The sequence below is a fragment of the Cervus elaphus genome, chromosome 4 (assembly GCF_910594005.1).
Source record: "Cervus elaphus chromosome 4, mCerEla1.1, whole genome shotgun sequence".
NCBI lineage: Eukaryota > Metazoa > Chordata > Mammalia > Artiodactyla > Cervidae > Cervus > Cervus elaphus.
In genome coordinates this window covers 10365456-10387716 of record NC_057818.1, presented here as the reverse complement: position 1 = coordinate 10387716, position 22261 = coordinate 10365456, and the positions used below count along the sequence as shown (strand labels likewise).

The 22261-nt window shown below is 44.0% G+C and overlaps 1 protein-coding gene across 2 annotated transcripts in view; it reads right to left on the bottom strand.

The window, feature by feature from the left end:
• Nucleotides 1-10761: 10761 nt before the first annotated feature.
• Nucleotides 10762-22261, bottom strand: part of HSD17B2 (hydroxysteroid 17-beta dehydrogenase 2) — an 85671-nt gene continuing 74171 nt past the window's right edge. For both annotated transcript variants that reach the window (XM_043898152.1, XM_043898153.1), the window contains 2 exons: nucleotides 17100-17237; nucleotides 10762-11185 (listed from right to left, as the gene is read on the bottom strand). In XM_043898152.1, the coding sequence (XP_043754087.1) occupies nucleotides 10824-11185; nucleotides 17100-17237 (500 nt within the window). In that variant the 3' untranslated portion in view covers nucleotides 10762-10823. The remainder of the gene's footprint in view (nucleotides 11186-17099; nucleotides 17238-22261) is intronic.

Sequence of the window (22261 nt, the reverse complement as noted above, 5' to 3'; positions counted from 1 at the left end):
CCATGGATGGAGGATCGTGGTGGGCTACAGTCCATGGGGTCGCAGAGTCGGACAGGACTGAGCGACTTCACTTCAGTCTTACGATGTTTCTCTCGTTGACACTCGGTAGTCTCAATGCCCTTGTGGACGTTGACCCTCCGCAGGCTGTGGATAGTCCTGGTATACGCCTGTCTCCTGCACAGTGAGTTATGGCCGGGCAGGGGCTGTCTTCTTTGCTTTAGACCTACGCATCCCTCCCATAGCTTCTCAAACAGTGCCGTTGCTTCACGGTCTTCCAAAGTAGGGTTGCCTCCTATCTCTCAACAAAGTAGGAATTTCACCCTTTTTTTCTTATTTCTTTATTTTTCGGCTGCCCTGGGTCTTCACTGCTATGCGCAGGCTTTTCTCTGGTTGTGGCGAGCAGGGGCTACTCTCTAGTTGCCATGCACAGGCTTCTCATTGGAGTGGCTCCTCTCATTGCGGAGCATGGTCTGTAGGGCACAGGGGCTCAGCCGTGGTGCCTGGGCTGACCTGCCCCTCGGCATGTGGGAATCTTCCTACACCAGAGATCGAACCCGTGTCGCCTGCGCTGGGAGGTGGATTCTTAACCACTGGACCACCAGGGAAGTCCAGGAATTTCAGCCTTAATGAACACTGAAGCAGAGGTCACAGAACCCCAAAGACACAGAGAGGGCTCCCATCTTTTACTTGGCCTTTACTGCGTAAAACTCATGAGACCGGATATCATCTACTCAGCTCCCAGCCTCTGCCTCCTTGTACTTTTCTTCAGCTGACCATTCACAGCTGTCCCAAGAGAGAAGGTTTCCTGTCCCTTCTCATCGTTTCACTCAGGACAGAAATGAAAGTCTTATCATAACAGTGAATTAGCATTCTCTTACCTTATTTGAAACATTGATGAACCACCTTCTCCGCAATTTTGGGTAGAAATATAAATGTCAGGGGTAATTTTCAAGTGGGAGATTTTGTTGACAATTTAAACACTGTGTAACTATTAAGAAAGAATATTTCAACAAAGGACACTGACACTCTACTTAAGTCTTCCCTCTTGCTGCAGATAGCCTTGCCTTTACTGGCAGAGGGGCACAGGTCTTGGTGTAGCTCACAAAGGAAACTTATATGATAGCATTTCATGGTCTTTCTAAGGAAGAGACTTCCTGAGTTCCAATGGACTTCAATAAAGCTTGGCTCATAGTGGGTGCCAGAGTATGCCTTGGAATGAATGATGACTGCCTCTTCCTGGAGGTCTGATCTTCCCATTTTTCAAGATTATAGCAGGTCCATTTACTGGATGGATGAACCATAAACTCTGTAAGGTCACTAGCAGCACCCAAGCAACTGAGAACAAATCTCCCATCTCCTTCCAAGCTCCTCACCCGTTAACACTCAGCTCTCTACATTTGTTGTTATTCAGTGGCTAAGTCATGTCCAATTCTTTGTAACCCCGTGGACTGCAGGGACCCTGTCCTTCCCTGTCCTTCACTATCTCCCAGAGTTTGCTCAAATTCATGTCCATTGAGTCGGAGATGCCATCCAACCATCTCATCTTCTGTCACCCCCTTCTCCTCCTGCCCTCAATCTTTCCCAGCATCAGGGTCTTTTCCAATGAGCTGACTCTTTGTATCAAGTGGCCGAAGTATTGGAGCTTCAGCTTCAGCATCTGTCTTCCAGTAGATATTCAGGGTTGACACAAAACACTAGAAAAAATCAAAACATCCCATCCACATGAGATAAATGGCTCTGAAGCCATGTAGCTTGTCTGTGAAATACTGACTTTAGCAAGGGTAAGTGAACATTCATCTAGGATGGAAAAAAATCACCTTGGACCACCCACTTCCTTTGGCCTCTCGCCTTCTCTCAATGAGAGATGGTGCTTCTTCACGCCTTTCTTGCAGCTAAGCCAGAGCTCTGACTGAATCATTGGAATAACCTCTGCCAGCTGTGGGCGAAGCTGTTTGGAAGTTATAAATCAAGCCGCCGTTGTCATCAAGGGCTGGATGACACATCAGTTTCTCCCTTGCCCCAGTTTCCATCAACTGCTCATGGCCACAGGAAGCACGCTGCTGGAACAGCACCTGAGACCTAATCTAAGGCTTGGTGGGGAAGGATTTCTAATTGCTCATCCATCCCTTCCATGGTTACTGTTACAAAAGAATCACCCAAAACTTGGAAATAAGGCAAAAGTCTTTTTATTATCAGGCTAGAGCATTGTCTAAAAGCCCTCAAAGGACCACCTGACTCTCCAAGGAAATGTGAATTTATATATTGACCAAAGACCCAGCTCTGCAAGGGTAGATAGTAACTTGGAAAAAACTTAGAGAGTACGAATTATTTTTATGTGGTAGAGATGCAAATGATTTCTGACTAGCAGAGAATATATACCCAAATAGTATGGATATATTGTTCTTATATATATTAACCAGTCTTACAGTTTTATGTATTACTTAGTAACTAAATTCTAGCATCCTTCTATTATTTTAAGAGCACTGTATTTTTATGTATCAGTTCTCATATCCTCTCTGAAGCCAACTCTGCCATCCTGCCGGTTCTCTCATTAATGAATTAAATAAAACTTTGGTACATGCTTGTTGTGCATTCGAGATTTTAATATTTTCTAAAATTATTCCTTGACAGTATGGAGGGAGGTGGGAGGCAGCTTGGGAGTTGTGAGCTCTTTGTTTCTGACCTGGGGTCCAGAGGAAGAGAAGGCTTTGAGGATGCTACCTGTCCTGCAGGTCACCCTAAGCTCTCCATCTGCTAGGGATCCAGCTCCGGAGACAGAGGCGCACATGTGTTAGCAGTTGCCTGCTTGGGCCACCCAGTTACCTAGTGATGAGAGAGATCATGTTGCCTTTCAACATTAGAGGAGATATTGAAGATCTAATGAAACCCCATCAACCCCCTCCCCACCCTGCTCTTTTTTTTTTTTTTTGGTTTCATCTGGCTTCATCACGCGGCGTGTGGTATCTTTCTTCCCTGACCAGAGATCAAACCCACACCTCCTGCAGAATCTTAACCACTGGACCACCCAGGCAGTCCTTCAATCCCATCAACTTGATTCAAGAAAGTGATGTATCGCCTCAAGCCCAGCTCAAAGAAGTGAATTTGAATAAGATCCATGTAGTCCAAAGCCCTCTCCACATCACAGCATCTTTCCTAATGCTCTGATATGCCAGCTTTCCTTCCATCAGGACCACAGCACCCTATAATTAGCAGTATGGAATAGTAATAACAACTAATGCTTATTGTGTGCCTAATATTTACAGGTGAATTCTAAGTACTTAATATAAACTAACTCACTTAGTATGATAACCACTCTATAAGGCAGGCACCATTAATTATCACCCTCTCCATTTACAGAGGAAGGTAGTGAGGCACTAGAAAAACCAAGTAACTTCCCCCAAGATCTCACAGCTCATCAAAGGCATACCTGAGGTTTGAATGCTCAAAGAATTTATACTCTAACTGCTTCACAATAGGCTCCATTCACAAACTAGAAGTTGAGGACATTCCTGGTGGTATTAGGGTTAAGACCCCATGCTTCCAGTGCAGGGGGTGTGGGTTCCATCCCTGGTCAGGAAACTTAAGGTCCCACATGCCAAGTGACACAGACAAAAAAAAAAAAAAAAATAGACACTGCACAAATTCAACTTAAAAAGCTCAACTTTTGGGATAGTGAAAAAGTTCTGGGAATGAATAGTGGTGATAGTCACACATTGTCGTAAATGTCCTTTATATGCCACTGAATTGTGTATTTAAAAGTGGTTAAAATGGTTAATTCATATGTTATGTATATTTTACCACGATTAAAAAAAAACAAAAACTCAGTTTTACTACATACTAGCCGTATGACTTTGAGCAGATTAACTTTCTAAGCCTGATTTCCTACCTTAAAATGGAGATGATAACAAAGTATGTGCATCATGGTGTTATTGTAAGGGTTGACTTAGTTGATTCAAGTAAATTGCTCAGCAGAGTTCCTGGCACATAGGAAAACAGAAAAGATTGTTAGCCTTAAAAAGAAAAAAGTAGAAATTCTTACCAGCAAGAGTAGGAAATGTGAACTTCACTGTTTATCTATGAAAGACTACCTTGTACTCTTGTGAGAGGAAGAAGCATTAGCCAACCACCAGTCATCCCACCATCCAACCTCAACCTAGAAGGGACACACCAAGGGAACCTCATCTCCACAGCCATTGTGCTCAGATACAAAGAAGAGAAAACCACCCATCATTATCCTGTGTTTGGGGCCCTCCTTAAATGCTAGGCACCAGCTAAACCCTTTGCATTATGATCCTACTGTCACAATCATTGTGTGAGATCAGCATTACTACTTGCATCTTAGGAAAAAGAAGATCCCACAGATGCAGAGAAGTTCATCAGCTTGCTTAAGGTCACCCAGCTACTGAACAACAGACCCAAGATTTGAACCCAAGTCTATGTAGCTTAGTCAGTTCTGACTGTTATAACAAATCACCATATGCAAAACAGCTTCAACAACAAACCATTTATTTCTCACAGTTCTGGAGTGTGGCAAGTTCAGGATCAATATGCCAACAGATCTGGTGTCTGCACAAGACCCACGTCGTGGTGTGCAGATGGCCATCATCTTGTATCTTCACAGCAGGGAAAGAGAAAAGCAAGCTCTCACCTTTCTTCTTCTAAGGGCGCTAATCCCATCCTGAGGGCTACACCCTCATGACCTAATTACCTCCCAAGGGCTCCACCTCGTAATATCACCACACGGTGGGGTAGGTTTTCAACATATGAATTGGAGGGGAGGCATTAACACTCTGTAAAAATAATTTCAAAATACCCATACTATATACCACCTTGCTGCTCTGCCACCAAGAATGTGATAGGTTTGGAGCAATATTAACCAGAATTCAAAACACAAAACAAGAACAAATCCAAGTGAAGGAAGAGGAGAGGGTCATCCTTTGACTTTGAAATGGAAGAGACCAGGAGTCCTAGATGTAGCAGGAGAGGAGGAGAGGCCTATTGGGATGCTACACAAGAAGAAATACATGCTCCATCCCTCTTTGTAGAGGGAGCATCCTTGAGACCCATGAAGACACCGGGCTGTGTTTTGGGAGCGAGCCTTTGAAAACACTGTGATGATGATGAGGAGAAGGAGATAATGAAAATAGATGCAAGTAACAGAAACAGAGTTGCTTTGTTTTGTTTTTAAATTTTTGGCTATGCTGCACAGCATGTGGGATCTTAGTTCCCTAAGCAGGAATTGAACCCACCTCTGTAGCGGAAGCATGGAGTCTTAACCACTGGACCACCAGGGGAGTCCCAGAAACTGAGTTCTGACCTCTTGGAACAAAACGGGAGTTGATTCACTTAATCAAGGCAAGCCTGGAAGAATAGATTGGAAAAACTAGAATCGATGGGACCAAGTGCTTCCAAAGGGTTAAGAGGCAGGAAACACAACAACTGTCATTTGTAGGAGACCGCCACCGTCACTCTTTATATCCCTCAATTGAGCCCCCATATCCTAGGAAGGTCATATGTCTGTTCATGATGCCCAACTCCTTGAGGCTAAGATTCTGGAAGAGACAGGCTTTAGACCTCTGGCTTCAATAACTGAAGGAAAAGCATTGCTTTCCACCAAGATCTCACACCTGGGGAATGACTTCCAAATAAGAAGATAAGCGGCTGCTGAAAAGCACAACGCCCCCCACGCCAAACGCCTGCCAAAAAATTCCAGTCATTGCAATGTCTATGACATATATTAATATTAATAGCCCTTTTATGATTTTTACAGTCCCAGATACTTGAATACTATAAATATTCAAGATGAAAGGGTAAATTTTGTCTTCATCAACGAAAATGTCTTGCACAAACATTTAAGTCTTACCAAAGAGTCATACCCATTCTAAAGAACAGCGTTTTCAGTTAGGACCTTCTCTGTATGGAATTACTTCATCTCAGACAGTAAGGAGAGAGAGTACAGGACAAGTCAAAGAAAGAGGTTACATGCTATCCAGCAGTGAATTATTACCTATTAATCAAAACAGGAAGAAGAACAGAAAGCAGAACCAAACAAAATTATCTCTGTGGTAGAATTCCTAGGGCAATTACCAGAGGCCAGAACACTCTCACGTGGATGGAAGAACCTGAGAAGAACAAATAATTGAGGACAAAAGTTTTACGTTTCTTTGTTGATCTTCCTGCTTCCCATGGTAAACCGGGATTTTCACTTTACTCATCTCCATCTTTTGCAATATGGTAAACAGGTTTTGCGATGATTCAGGCCAGGGTGTCCAACCACACTAGACACAGTGTACCTACCACTGTTCTTCTAGCCAAGTGTGATTTCAGTAGTCTAGAATTGCCAGTGATCAGATGAAATCTTTGATTCCCACCATGGGGCCCAGAAAGAGTTTTGCATCACCTTTTCCCTGAGGGACCATGCTCACAGATTTTGGGGCACGTGTGTGCGCTCTGTTGCTCAGTTGTGTCTGACTCTTTGTGACCCCGTGGACTGTAGCCCGCAAGGTTCCTCTGTCCACGGAGTTTTCCAGGCAATAATACAGGAGTGGTTTGCCATCTCCTCCTCCAGGGGGTCTTCCTGACCCAGGGATTGAACCCAAGTCTCCTGCATCTCCTGCAGTGCAGGTGGATTCTTTATTGCTGAGCTACCAGCAAGCCCCCACAGACTTTGGGGATAAAACCCCAAAATAAATTTTAACAGAAATAATTGCCTTTCGATGGAAGAGGGCCACTAAACCATCATATCACCTACCCTAACCTCCTTTATTTTTTTCTTTAGTTTCATCTCTTTCTTCCTCTCCTATGATATTGTGACATTGTCTTTTTTCTCCATCAAGCATTATTTTACTCTTCATTCTTCACTGAATTCCTCCTACAGTGTGTATTTTTCAGGAACTAATCCTGTTGCAAAAGATGGAAACCCAACTCAAAATAGATGAAAGAAAATGTATAAGTTCACACAATTTGGAAATCAGTCCAAACAGTAGATATGCAGGTATAGCCAGATCAAGGGACTCAAACTATGTCATCACTCTTTGATTTTTCTTCATCATTCTGGTACATTTTCCTCTATCCTGTCTTTATTCTCGACCAGATTCTCCTCTGTGGGGTCTAGAAGCTGCAGTTTAACATGGACATTACAGTGGGAAAGGATAGCCTTTTTCTCCCAGTGCCCATTAGCAATCCTCCCACAGTCAGGAGTCATGACTAGTTCTTCTTTGGTCATGAGTCCACCTCTGAACCAATCACTGGATCCAAGAGTATAAATTGACTGGCCAGCCTGGGTCACATGCCCACCCCTATGACGGGGGTGTGAAGTCCGTTGAATGACCATCTCACTAAAATCCTCCACCAAAGGAATGCTAGGCAGGCAAAAGAATAAGCAACTTCAGACTACAAACTTATATTCAACCTTTACATTCATTCCCAACTTCCTTTCCTTTTGCTTCTTGTTTCTTGCTGTGGAATTGTAATCTGGATATTAACCTGAGTCTCTCAAACACCCACCTCGTCCTGCAATGGACACCCTACACTTGAGATCCCAGGAGAAATATTGGCTTATAAGATAAATCAACAGAGAAACATTGTTTGGAACTTCTCTAGACCAAGTGTTCAAGGGTCCTGGGTCCCTGAGTGGACGTTTATGTGTGAGTTGGACTGGAGACTTACTGGGCGGGAGGTACCAACACCTCATCAGAGCCATTTGAATGGATTTACTCTTCCTCAGGATTACATCATCCAGAATGGCATCCCAAAACACAGATTTATCACCAGTATAATGAAACTCATGAAATTTAATGTTCCATTCAATAATGCAGTAAAGTTTATTTTTAGACCTTTATCAGCTCCCTATGTAATAAAAGAAATCATATTTTTGCCACATGCTTTTTTCTGATTCCTTCCTCCTATCCTAGGTTGTGAGGATGGCCCGCTTCCCTCTGCCAGCATTGGGAAAATACAGAAAATGAAGAGATAAATGGGGCGTGGGTATGGGTTTGCATGTAATTTGCATGTGATGCTGTGTGCCCGGGTATTAAATGTACCTTGCATCCTGCCCTTGAACAGAAAGCAGGACTGGGGAAGATAAAATAGTTTTTGCCAAGAGTCCTGTTGTTGAAACACCTGTTCATTATGCCTTCCCCTAAGAATATGATAAATTCCCCAATATTTGGGCTTCCCTCTGCCACTAGCTCTTACTGTTTTATTGTAGTAAACCAGGAACATCAATTACTGTGCAGACATGGTCCAGACATGGAGTTTTGTATGTAGTACTTGTCTCTCTTATTTTCTGAGAAACTGTAGGTAATGTGCTAAAATTGAGATATACCTAACATATGTTTTTAGAGTTTTTTTAATCCGGACCATTTTTAACGTCTTCATTGAATTTGTTACAGTATTGTTTTTGTTGTTTATGTTCTGGTTTCTTGACCATGAGGCACATGGGAGCTTAGCTCCCCATCCAGGGACTGAACCCACACCCCTGCATTGGAAGGCAAAGTCCTCACCATTAGATCTCCATGGAAGTCCCCGAAATTTATTTTAATGCTTATTAATACTTAAAGGTAACTTAGCCTCTTCTGATTTAAAACAGGGTCTCCAGGTGACTGTAAAGTAGAACTCCAGATCCCTTCTCCTACCATCTCTTTCTCTTTTGCTTGCCCTAATCCTCAGAATCTGGGTCCATAGGAGCTGGTGTGTTTTCGAAGCACCAGGGAAGCAGTGGTGTCTCAACTTCACCGGCTTTCTGGTTGGATTTCTCATCCTCACATCAGCCCCTAGCTCAAGTGGCCCCTGCTACAATATTCCCCCAAACCACGCTACAGACGCCCTGAGTCTTCATCCTGGAGTTCTCTTCCTCTCTCCATGAGCCTCAGTGACATTTCCAGACCTCCCACTTCTGCCCAAACCCAAGGGGTCATGGCCAGAGTGTTGGTGAGAGGTGGTCGGTCTTTCTCCAACCAAATAGACTGCACTGTGGTTTCTTTCCCTCTGTTGTTGTTTTTTGTTCCTAAGTCATGTCCACCTCTTTTGTGACCCCAAAAGATGGCCCTAAATCTCCATGGGGTTGAAAAATAGAAAAAGAACCTGCACATTCTAGAAAGGAAATGAGACAAAGGGAGGTTTGCGATGAGCAAGATGTCTGGATCTCTGCTTCCCTTGTGTCAAGCTGGTTTTCTTTCTAGTTACTTTCATGCCCCCTCTGTTCACCAGCTCCTCCCTTTTTACCTCTACCAAGTGAACTTGGCTACACCTTCCTTAGTATCTCACGTTGCTCCCTTCAGCTGAACTTCTGCAAGTAACAATGCTGGCTTTTCCATTCTGCATGTTCATATGGAGGCCACAGGGATGTTTACCATGGACACCAATCCAGCCAAAAGACCTCAGGGCCCATGCTTGAGATGGGAGGCCTCATCCTGTTATCCCCAGGGCTTCTTGGGTAAACGAAGGGAGAAGAGGGGCATGGACCACTGGTTACAGACAATGAATCCAATGCCCTGGATGAGACAGTTGCAGTGAGACATCAGTGTACAGTGAGAAAGACTCAGTTTCACTGTGGTCCTTGCCATTTCTTCCTTTTCTTCTCCCATCCTGCTCTCTTTTCTTCCTTCATCTCTCTTTCTCTTCCCCTCTCCTGGCAGGCAGTGGAATCCAACCTGGATTTCAATTCTAGCTCTGCCTTTTGCTAGCTGTGTGACAATGATCGAGGAATTTAACCTCTCTGGTACTTAATTCCCTTGCCTATTAAACAGGAGTGAAGATACCTACCTCCATTCTCTAATGAGAACTAGATGAAAGAATGTCTGATATCTATCCAGGGCAAAGTAAACACCCAATTAATGCTCTCCATGGTGATCATGTCTCCCCTTCAGTAAGTCCTATTGAAACTATGCAACTCAGATTGGGACTCAAACCCACTGTCCTTTTTTTTTTTTTTTTTCCAAGTTTTTATTTATTTTATTATTTTTGGCTGCCTTGGGTCTTCATTGCTGCACATGGGCTTCTCATTGCAGTGGCTTCCCTTGTTGCAGAGCACAGGCTCCAGTGAGCACAGGCTTCAGTAGTTGCGGCGCATGGGTTTAGTTGCCCTGTGGCATTTCAGCACGTGGGATCTTTCCAGACCAGGGATCAAAACCTACGTCCTCTGCAATGGCAGGTGGATTCCCAACCACCGAACCACCAGGGAAGCCCCTCAAACCCATTGTATTTTAATTGAAATCGCCCACCTGGTCTCAGGACTTAATGAAGCTCAGGTTTTTTATGTCTCATCACAGAAGAGTGATAGGTAAAAAGTAGATTTATTGAGAAAGATATACACTCCACAGACCGAGTGTGGGCCATCTCAAAAGGCTTGGAGAGCAGCCCTGAAATATGGGACAGTCAGTTTTTATGGGCTGGGTGATTTCATAAGCTAACAGGTGAACAAATGGGAGGATCACTCCAACTGTTTCGGGGAAGGGGTAAGGATTTTCAGGAATTGGAGCACTGCCCGCCGTCTGGCCTTTTATGGTCGGCTTCAGAACTGTCCTGGCACCTGTGAGTGTGTCATTTAGCTAATAAATTACAATGAGCATCTAACGAAGCTCAATCCACTGGGAGTTGAATCTTCCAGCAACTTGGGCCTAGTTGGTTCTAACCAGCTTTTTTTGGTCATATGCCCAATGGAGCTATCATTCTTTTAAAAGTTGTGCCCTGCCCCCTTCCCTCCTGTCTCCCTATTCAACCAACAGAATTCACAGGGGCTGCAAGGAAGGAAGCCACAACTTTAATGAGAAGCTTGAGATTCCTTTTTATTCCAAGATGCTTAACATTTCCCACTGATTTGCCTACATAGCCTTATCCTCCCAGTTAGATGTGCTTAACACTCTGGGCATCTTCTTACTGTAGGTATGTATTTTTCTGCTAAGATAATCAAATATGCCAGTAGGGCTGAAGGAAGCAAAACAGAGCCATGGATAAGACAATTTCCCCGGCGCATAAAATGCAAAGGGGCTCTGAGCAGAGATGGCATGCCGAACGTCCAGGAGCACTGGGGAGATGTCGGGATCAGAGGAGGTTTTCATTAACCGGAGAAAACTACGTTCGCTAAGGATATAGTCCTGGCCGTAGTCCTCTTGCACTTCAGGGGAGAGGTTGTCCAGGACAGTTCTCTCCAGCTTCTCCCACATTTGACTCGTGCCTGAGATGTCTGAGATGCGAGGAAAAAAAGAGAGGCTCAGATGCTGGGAAGGCCAGAACAGGCATGTCCTACCCCTGATTGGGAAGAAGGCTCTTATGAATTGGCTTCTGTTAGGAAGGACATTCCCAAATGCCTTTTAAAGTAAGTGTTTTGCTTTTTTATTTTTTTAAGATTTTTGGATGTGCGTCATTTTTAAAGTCTCTACTGAATTTGTTACAAAATTATTTCTGTTGTTGATGTTCTGGGTTGTTTTTTTTTTTTTTTGGTCAGAGAGGCATGTGGAATCTTAGCTCTCCCACCAGGGATTGAACCCACACCCCCTGCATTGGAAGGTGAAGTCTTAACCACTTGACCTCCAGGGAAATCCTAAAGTATGTGCTTTATAATGGCAATTCTATTCTTTTAAACAGGCATACAGAACAGGGCACAGAGGACTAGGTTTCCACAAACTGAACAGCTCATGTAACCAGCAGCCAGACCAAGAAGAGGAAAAACCAGCCAAGGCTGCTTTCCCAGAAGCAACTGTTCCAATGAACAGAATAGAGTTTTACCTGACTTTAAATGCATGCACACATGGGTACATGTATTGTGTAGTCAATAGCTTTCCATTCTGTAAGCATACCATAAATTATTGATCTGTTATACTATGATGGCCATTGGGGTTGTTTTCAATTTGAGGCTCTTACAAAGAGTACTGCCATAAACATTCTAGTACATATCTTTTCATGACTGTTATATACAATATAAAATATAATGTATGTATCATCTATGCCAACGTACCAAGTCACCTCTGTCCGACTCTTTTCAACCCTATGGGCTGTGGCCCGTCAGGCCCCTCTATTCACTTTTAAAAGTATAGCAGTAATGCCTGTGTATAAAGTTAAATATATAACATTGGGAATTCCCTGGTAGCCTAGTGGTTGGAATTCCAGGTTTCCACTGCCATTGCCCAGGCTAAATCTTTGGTCAGGGAAGGTCCCAAAAGCCTTTCAGCCAAAAAAGAATAAAAAGTTAAAAAATAAATAATTTTGAACATGATTTTTTTAACATGATTTTATCTATTTAATAAATATAATTTTCATTTTAAATAACACATTAAAATTTAACACATAATGATATGTGATTAAATATATAACCACAATTTAATATAGAAGTAAATTCTTGCTTATTATAGAAAATTTAATAATATCTATGTGCTGTGCTGCGCTTAGTCACTCAGTCACGTCCAACTTTTTGTGACCTCATGGACTGTAGCCCACCAGGCTCCCCTCTCCATGGAATTCTCCAGGCAAGAATACTGGAGTGGGTTGCCATGCCCTCCTCCAGGGGATCTTCCCAACCCAGGATCGAACCCAGGTCTCCCTCATTACAGGCCGACTCTTTACCATCTGAACCCCCAGGGAAGCCCAAGAATACTGGAGTGGGTAACCTACTCCTTCTCTAGGGGATCTTCCTGACCCAGGAATCAAATCAAGGTCTCCTGCATTGCAGACAGGTTCTTTACCAGCTGAGCTACCAGGGGAGCCCAAAAATATCTATATATTTACTTTAAAATATAGTAGCAATGTCTGCTTATTGTATAAATAATGAATAATAAGAAGATGCATTTTTTAAAAATTAATCTCCTCTGAGGTCACTCACAGTTTTGTGTGTCCTTTTACAGTCCCTTCTACTTCATAAACATATACGTGTATGTTTGACTTCAGCTTAACTTCATTTCATTTGTGTTTTCACAAACAAAACACAGAAAGGATCATACTATATGTGTTTTCATTGGAAAACACATAGACTATGTATTCTTTGTTTGCAGGTTTTGGTTTTGGTTTGCTCGCTTAGTAATAAATCACAGACCTGCCTCCTGGTCAATAGCTCAAGGTTTAAACCAGAGCTGCAGAATTTTCCACTGAGCAGTTTTTAGTCACTGCTTCTTAACCAAAGGACGACCCAGTCGTTCCTAGGTTTCCCCATTTCAGGCAGCGCTGCCATCAACAACCTTGCACAATATATTCTTTTGTTTTTCACCCTTTACTTCTTTGGGATACTGTCCCCAGAGGGTGATGATCTGGTCAAAAAGCAGGTATATTTTGAATTTTAATAGCTACTGCCAGATTACTTTCCAGAAAGGTTGTAGCAACCCACACTCCCTCCTGCAAAGTGTGTGATTGCACACAGGTTGCCGTGGGGGTGAGTCTTGTTTGCCAGCCTGGCTGACTCCTGGATATCAGAACAGCGAGGGAGCCTGGCTAATCCAGTTATACTCAAGGAAATGCAAACAGGGTTTCAACTGCTCATTTCTTTTCATGAAGGCATGACACCCTGACACCCATACTTAAAGAAATGATTACCCTGACAATTACCACTCACCACTCGGGGGTTTCTTTGACTTGGAATGCATGTTTGCATGATCTATGGTTCCTCCAGCTGCTTCTTCCCTAGTCTCTGCTCTCACAGACTAGGGGGGTTTCTTTTCCTCTCCACTTCCTCCCTCCCTGAACATCTCATGGACTTTCTAACCACTCTTGCACCTGCCCTGTTCACAATCCCCAAAGCTATGTTTATTGATGACAAAGCCACCAGCCTTTGATCAAACTTCATCTACGTCTTCTGACATACAGTTGCCCATCCCCTGCCACTTTGAGGCCATACACCATAAAACTGTTAAGATGACCTGGTTCCAAATCCAAACACTACCTCATCTCAGCTCTGGGGCTTGAGAAATTCCTTAACTCCTCTGAGCCGCAGTTTTCTACCTACGAAATGGGATTATTATGATGCCTACCTCATGTGTGCTCAGCTGCTCAGTCGTGTCGAATCTTTGTGACCCCCATGGACTGTAGCCCACCAGGCTCCTCCATCCGTGGGTTTTCCCAGGCAAGAATACTGGAGTGGGTTGTCATTTCCTTCTCCAGGGGATCACATAAAATCTTAAAATGTGCTTGGAGTGCAAAATGTTTTAGCTATTTTTATTGCAAGGGACCCCAAAAATCTGATGTCTCCTTGAATGTCTTCAGAAATTCTGTGTCCCTAAAGATTCCTTTCCTCATCTCCCAATTCAAATGTCATTCTCCAAACATAAGTCCTCAGCCCTTTATCATCTGGCCTCTTGCCTTTAGAGAGCCCAGCAAATATCAGCTTTATTTTTCATTTTACTTATTCTTTTTGGCCCCACTGTGTGGCATGTGGTGGGATCTTCCCCATGATCAGGGGGTTGAACCCCAACCCCCTCAGTGGAAGCATGGAGTGCTAACCACTGGACTGCCAGTGAAGTGAAAGACACTGCTCAGTCATGTCTGACTCTTTGAGACCCCAGGGACTATACAGTCCATGGAATTCTCCAGGCCAGAGTACTGGAGTGGGTAGCCTTTCCTTCTCCAGAGGATTTTCCCAACCCAGGGACTGAACCCAGATCTCTCACATTGCAGACAGATTCTTTACCAATTGAGCCACAAGGGAAGCCCAAGAATACTGCAGTGGGTAGCCCATCCCTTCTCCAGCGGATCTTCCCCACCCAGGAATCAAACCAGGGTCTCCTGCATTGCAGGTGGATTCTGAGCTCTCAGGAAAGCCCACTGGGCCGCCAGGGTAGTCCCCAAATGTCAGCTGTAAATTGAGAGCAGCTTAGTTTATGATATAAAAGAACCAGGCACTACACCAAGGGATCTGATTTCTAATTCCCCACCATTGTGGTGTCATAGATGTCCATGCTGGAATATCTGTTACCCACCCTACTGCAGTGTCCTCACCTGGTGAATGATATCAATTAAACGTACCCCTCAGGGCTGTGATGTAAATTAAGACATATACAGAAAGGATGGGAGTAAAATTGGAATGATAATTAAGGGAACAATTTAGAATTATCCAGTAAAGTTGAAGATAATGAAAATCTATGATCCAGTCATCTCATTCCTGGGTATGTGTCGTAGGAAAAGCCACACACACACACACACACACACACACACACACACACACACACTACAGTACGTGTGCCAGGAGCTCCACAGAATTGTTCACAATTGTCCAAAGAAGAAAGAAAGAAAGGAGAAAAAGTCACTCAGTCGTGTCTGACTCTTTACAACCCCATGAACTGTAGCCTGCCAGGCTACTCTGTCCATGGAATTCTCCAGTCCAGAATACTGGAGTGGGTAGACATTCCCTTCTCCAGGGGATCTTTTTGACCCAGGGATCGAACCCAGATCTCCTGCATTACAGCCAGATTCTTTACCGTCTGAGCTACCAGGGAAGTCCAAAGCAACCCAAATATCCCATTGATAGTAGAAAAATTTGTGGCATATTCACAGAATACGACACAGCAATGAAAATGAATGAATTACAGCTATGTACAGCACAGATGAATTGTGAAAACATAATATTTTGTGAAAAAAGACAGACACAAAAGATTACATACATGTTGATTCTGTTCAAAGCTCAAAAACCAATAAAGCCAAACTATTGTTTGAGGATGCATGCATTCATTAAACACTGTCAAGAACAGCAAATAAACAAGTGTTAGAAAAAGTGCAGGAGGTTAAGGGTTGCAGGGAGGAGAGAGCTAAAAGTGAAGAGGACCATATGGGGGCTTCTGGGAGCTGGGGATGCTTTGTTTTTTTATCTGGATGTTAAGTGCGTTAGTTTCTATAACAATTTACTAAACTGTGTATATGTGATATATTTCTCAATTTAAAAAATAAGACCAACAGCATCAGGAAGGAATGTATGGAAAATGGCTAGTGCCTGATAAGAGCAGCTCCCCCCAAATGCTAGCAATGACAATTCACTGGGTCCTTGAAATAGTCACTTAATTGCAGGGCTGCTGTCTGGTCCATAGTGCATCCCACATCTCTGTGTTAGAAGTTTACGTTGGCTGTGTCAGCAAGCCCTCAATCCTCCTGCCAGTTCACCATTCTCCCCTTTTCCACTAGCTGTCAGGCAGCTCTCTCAGGCTGTCACATTTGGCATCATCTCCGACCCACCCTCCTTTTCCATCAACTCCCCTCAACTCTTCTCCCCACCCAGAGAGTCCCCAAGCTGAAAACCCCTCCCCAGACTTCACCTCCCCCCACCCCATTCCTACTGTTCTGGTCCCACCTCTCAACCTGGATGGGTCAGGTGTCTTTCCCCAGGTTTCCTTCCCAGATGAACCCTTTCACCATCTCCTGGCTCCTCCTGGACAGCTCTGGGAGACTCCTGGCTGCCAAATACTTCAGGACAAAGTTCTGCTTTTCTCTTTGATTTACATCTGGTGTGTCTGAGTTAATATTCAAACCTCTAGGGTTTGTTCCTTAGTGTGTTAGACATCCCTCTCCCACTGTGTGGTTTTTTATTAGACATGCTCTTTTACATCTTCGCTTAAATCATCAATTAAATGTTTGATGGCCCAGAACTAAGGACTGAGCCATGGGGGGCGGTCATCTGCCTCTCCCTAGAGTCCAGAGATTCAGCAAGAGGAGAAGAAAGGACAACCATCTCCTCCCAGGGTAGAAGGAGGCAGAGCATATCCATATCCTCCAGAGGGGATGAGGTGGTGTTTGAAAAAATACACGACATCAATATAATTCGTTGGTGTGAGGAAGCAGGGGAGCAATTATACATTGCAAAGCCGGGCACTTGACTGTCAGTGCTTGAAGGGGTGGTGGTGTTGATCCCTGGGTCAGGAAGATTTCCTGGAGGAGGGCATGGCAACCCACTCCAGTATTCTTGCCTGTGGAATCCCATGGACAGAGGGGCCTAGAGGGCTACAGTCCACAGGGTCGCAAAGAGTTGGACACTACTGAAGCGACTGATACACGCTTAAAGGAGGCCCACCCATCCCAACCCCATTTTGGCCCACCACTGGCGGGGTTGATTGGACCTCTGTCAGAACAGAACCTCTGTCAGAATCTCTTCCAGAATGAACACTGCAGGGCTCTTGGGCTCAGACACCTACTTGTCTTGAAGCCTCCGGGCTGGATGACAGAGACTTTAACTCCCCATTTGGACAGCTCTTGTCGCAGGATTGATGAAAACATGATCAGAGCTGCCTTGGATGAGCCATAGGCTGCCATCTTCTGCATTGGAACCCCTCCTAGGGAACAACGAGAGGAAAAAAAAAAAAAATCAGGTCTGAGGTTTTTATTTGTTCATTCACTAAGTTTTTAGATGGTACCTACTTCACGCCAGGAGCTGGTATCAGTGATGACTAAGGCAGACCAAGGAAGACAAGAGCCCCTGGTACCCAAGTGTGTATTCCTGGTCACGCTGTTTTCTGGCTTCCTTTCCTTCTGCTTCCCACTGCTGTTCCATCGCAGCTGGTCCAATGACAAACCAAGTGTAAGACTCAGACTCTCCCAGCAACGAAGCTAATGTAATAAAGAGCAGCTGCCCAACCTCTGACCTTCTGGTTTGGCCAACCTACATTCTGAGGTCCTGGGTGGACATACGTTGAGGGAAGGAGGGGTAGAATGGGCACTGTTCACGCCATTACTGTACTTGTATTTGGGCTTAACACATTGCCACAAGGAGTAATAGACACCACAGAACTGTGGGACATCTCTGTAAGAGGGTATGACCAGTCAGAATGGCCATCATCAAAAAGACTCTAAGTAATAAATGCTGGAGAGAGTTTGGAGAAAAGGGAACCCAATTACTGTGGACAGTGACTGCAGCCACGAAATGAAAAGATGCTTGCTCCTGGGCAGAAAATTGCAGCCCAGTAAAACTGGGGGGCAGAGAACACAGGCATTGAAGAGATATCTAGAAGAGCTAATATCAATTAGCATTATTCTTCTTACATGATTATTAAAGCTTTGGTCTCAGACTTCCTTGATGATCCAACTGTTAAGACCCCACGCTTCCAGTGCAAAGGGTTCAGGTTTGACCCCTGGTGGGGAACCTAAGATCTCACAGGCCAGGCGGTGCAGCAAAAAAAAAAATATTTTTTTTAATAAATCTTTGGCCTGGCTCACATAACTTCCTTTTGGGAAACACTCTCCCTTACCCCTCTGTCTTTGCAGGAAGGCTGTCAGTCAGGGGTATTGTCATCATCAAGAGAGGCTGACTGGCCAATCATGCTCTTGCATCCCCTGGCCATGGAGACTGGGTTGGGGCTGTCCATGTGACCTCATCTGAGCAGAGTCCTGATATAGGTTGTGGAAGGGAGATAGCTTTACATTTATTCCTGGATTCCTACGTGTGATAATGGTGAAACATTAGAACTCCTGGGGCCGATTTTGTCACCACCTCACAGAAGGTAAGCAAAAGTGGCGACAAGCGAGTTCAGAAAGCTAGAGATGGAGGGTTGCGGACCAAAATGGAAATGGAGCTGGGAGAAGAATTTATGATGACCTTGAAGCTTGTTTGCAACCAGTCAGTGAGCTCATAAACTCCTGCTTCCTTCTTTTAAGTTCCTTTGAGGTTTGGCCCTGTCACTTAAAAGAAAGAGTCCTGAGGCTTAACTGATGTAATTTCAATATAGTATCTGGCAACTAATATTAAACTCTGATTCCTGCTTGCCACACATTTAAGCTGCTTCTTATTGAAGTGATTAAATTAAGAGTTCAGAATGCAATTCCTTCCTTTGACCCTCGAGAAGGGCCAAAGAAGCTAAAGCAACTTGTTCAAACTTTCAACCCAGTTTGGACAGTTAGACTTGTCATTTCTTGGACGTTTTTAGAGATGAGGAGTACGTGGCCAGCTGGAAGACAGGTTAGCAGAGGGCAGCAGTTAAGGGCTGGCTTCCGGAGCCACCTGTGCCTGTGTTCAAAGCCAGCTAAATTTAGGAAAACCAGTTCATGTTTATGACGCCAGTCTTTTGAACTGTAAATCAAGATGGTTGTGAAAGCTGAGTGAGTGGCATAAAACAGGCTCTCTAATAGACCTTCCTGTTATTTGCGCAGGCACTGGGTTGTTTAAAAGCTCCTCCAGGTGATTCCAGTGGTCAGATTTGGTTGTTAAATCCTTCTCAAGAACATCTCTGGATTTTTTCCATTTATTTCTGTCTTCTGGACGTGTAAATGTTAATACAGCTTGGGACCTAGGAAAACTGAGGTCTATGTTTTAGTTGTAGAAGTTGTGACTCAGAAGTTGGATAGTGACCTGGCATTGCTGTCTTATCTTTGATCTAAGTCTCGGAGATATGGGAGGGGGTGGGGGGGAGGGCAGGGGTAATGTATATTGTGTTTAAAGAGACTGAAATTAAATCTAAGGCTATGCTGGAAGAAAATGTTCCTTGTTTATATGTTTGGTTTTGATTGGTCTTGAGCTGTATATGCCTTGGTCAAAATATATTTCCTTTAAATTATGTTGAGTGAAAGCATGTCTCCAAAGGTTGCATACTGTATGATTCCATTTATATTACAATCTTGAAATAAAATTATACAGATGGAGAATAGATTCGTGATCGCCAGAAGTTGGGGTGAGGGTGTGGATATAGTCCTGAAAGGGATATCTCAGGGGATCCTTGTGCCGAAACATTCTGTATTTTGATTGTGTTGGTGGTTTTAGAAAGCTATGCATATGATGAAACTGCACAAAATTACAAACACACACATAAATGGGTGCAGATAAAACTGGTGTAGTCTGAATAAGCTCTGTGCATGGTACCGATGGTTCCAATGTCACACTATAATTATGCAAAATGTTATCTTTAGGGAAGGCTGAGTGAAGGGCCAACAGGACTTCCCAGTCCATTTCCTTGCAGCTTCCTGAGAATCTATACTTACTTCCAAATAAAAAGTTTTAAAAGGCATATTCTCTTTAAGACATCTTAGGGCAGGAGAATTGCCTAGCTCCCATGTAGGTCTTTGGATGTACCAAGATCACAAGGTCTCTTAACATTTTGGTAAATAAAACTAAAAATTTAAGCTTTTTTTTTTTTTTTTTAAGCTTGTCATGGGAGGCCCACAGACTTCCCTGGTGGCTCAGTGGTAAAGAATCCGCCTGCCAATGCAGGAGACATGGGTTCGATCCCTGGGTCGGGAAGATTCCCTGGAGAAGGAAATGGCAACCCACTCCAGTATTCTTGAGGGGAATCCCATGGACAGAGGAGCCTGGCAGGCTACAGTCCATGGGGTTGCAAAAGAGTTAGACATGACTTAGCAATTAAATAACAACAAATAGAAGACCCCCAAATCAAGGTCTGGCTAATCTGAAACATAAAAGATGAGCCCTCTAAGCACACCCAGTGTTAAACATTTCTGCTGAGGCTGCAAGCAAATTTAAAGTGACAGTGTACTGTTCGTCACTCCATCCCACATGCACCCCCATCACAGACTTGGCTAATGCAAAAGCAAAACTTTGCATTAGAGGGGTACTCGCTTCAGTTCAGTTCAGTTCAGTCGCTCAGTCGTGTCTGACTCTTTGCAATCCCGTGAATTGCAGCACGCCAGGCCTCCCTGTCCATCACCAACTCCTGGAGTTTACTAAAACTCATATCCATTGAGTCGGTGATTCCACCCAGCCTCTGTTGTCCACTTCTCCTCCTGCCCCCAATCCCTCCCAGCATCAGGGTCTTTTCAAATGAGTCAACTCTTTGCATGAGGTGGCCAAAGTATTGGAGTTTCAGCTTCAGCATCAGTCCTTCCAATGAACACCCAGGACTGATCTCCTTTAGGATGGACTGGTTGGCTCTCTGTGCAGTCCAAGGGACTCTCAAGAGTTTGGCACTCAGCTTTCTTCACAGTCCAATTCTCACATCCATACATGATCACTGGAAAAACCATAGCCTTGACTAGACAGACCTTTGTTGGCAAAGTAATGTCTCTGCTTTTTAATATGCTATCTAGGCTGGTCATAACTTTCATAAAAGAGTAAGTGTCTTTTAATTTCATGGCTGCAGTGACCATCTGCAGTGATTTTGGAGCCCCAAAAAATAAAGTCTGACACTTTTTCCACTGTTTCCCCATCTATTTCCCATGAAGTGATGGGACTAGATGCCATGATCTTAGTTTTCTGAATGTTGAGCTTTAAGCCAACTTTTTCACTCTCCTCTTTCACTTTCATCAAGAGGCTTTTTAGTTCCTCTTCACTTTCTGCCATAAGGGTGGTGTCATCTGCATATCTGAGGCTATTGATATTCTCCCAGCAATCTTGATTCCTGCTTGTGCTTTTTCCAGCCCAGAGTTTCTCATGATGTACTCTGAATAGAAGTTAAATAAGCAGGGTGACAATATACAGCCTTGACGTACTCCTTTTATATGGAACCAGTCTGTTGTTCCATGTCCAGTTCTAACTATTGCTTCCTGACCTGAATATAGGTTTCTCAGTAGGCAGGTCAGGTGGTCTGGTATTCCCATCTCTTTCAGAAGTTTCCACAGTTTATTGTGATCCACACAGTCAAAGGCTTTGGCATAGTCAATAAAGTAGAAATCGATGTTTTTCTGGAACTCTATTGCTTTTTCGATGACCCAGCGGATTTTGGCAATTTGATCTCTGGTTCCTCTGCCTTTTCTAAAACCAGCTTGAACATCTGGAAGTTCACGGTTCACGTATTACTGAAGCCTGGCTTGGAGAATTTCGAGCATTACTTTGCTAGTGTGTGAGATGAGTTCAATTGTGTGGTAGTTTGAACATTCGCTTAGGAGATATTAAAATTGAATGCTCGGGTTCCTGTCAATAGATTCTAAGTAGCCAGCACTGGTAAACAGCCCAGAATATGGGGTGACCTGTTATTAAGCAACTTAATGGAACACCCAGGCAACAAGGGGACTTGTTTTAACCACCTGCGTACAAACTTATGGACTATTTTGCTGCTGCTGCTGTTGCTGAGTTGCTAAGTCATGTCTAACGTTTTGCAACCCCATGGACTATAGCCACCAGGCTCCTCTGTCCATGGGATTTCCCAAGCAAGAATACTGGAGTGGGCTGCCCTTTCCTCCTCCAGGTGATCTTCCTGACCCAGGAATTGAACCTGCATCTCCTGCATTGGCAGGTGGAATCTTTACCACTGAGCCACCAGGGAAGCCCTGGACTCTTTCCATCCTTCACAACTGCAAACCATCTGTCTCTACTTGGTGGAGCCACCATGAATGCAGCATCCCACCCGCTCCTAAACCTACCAGTCTCCGCCACCCAGTTTTTCTGCCTCGGGGAACTACTCAGTGACTCTGTTGT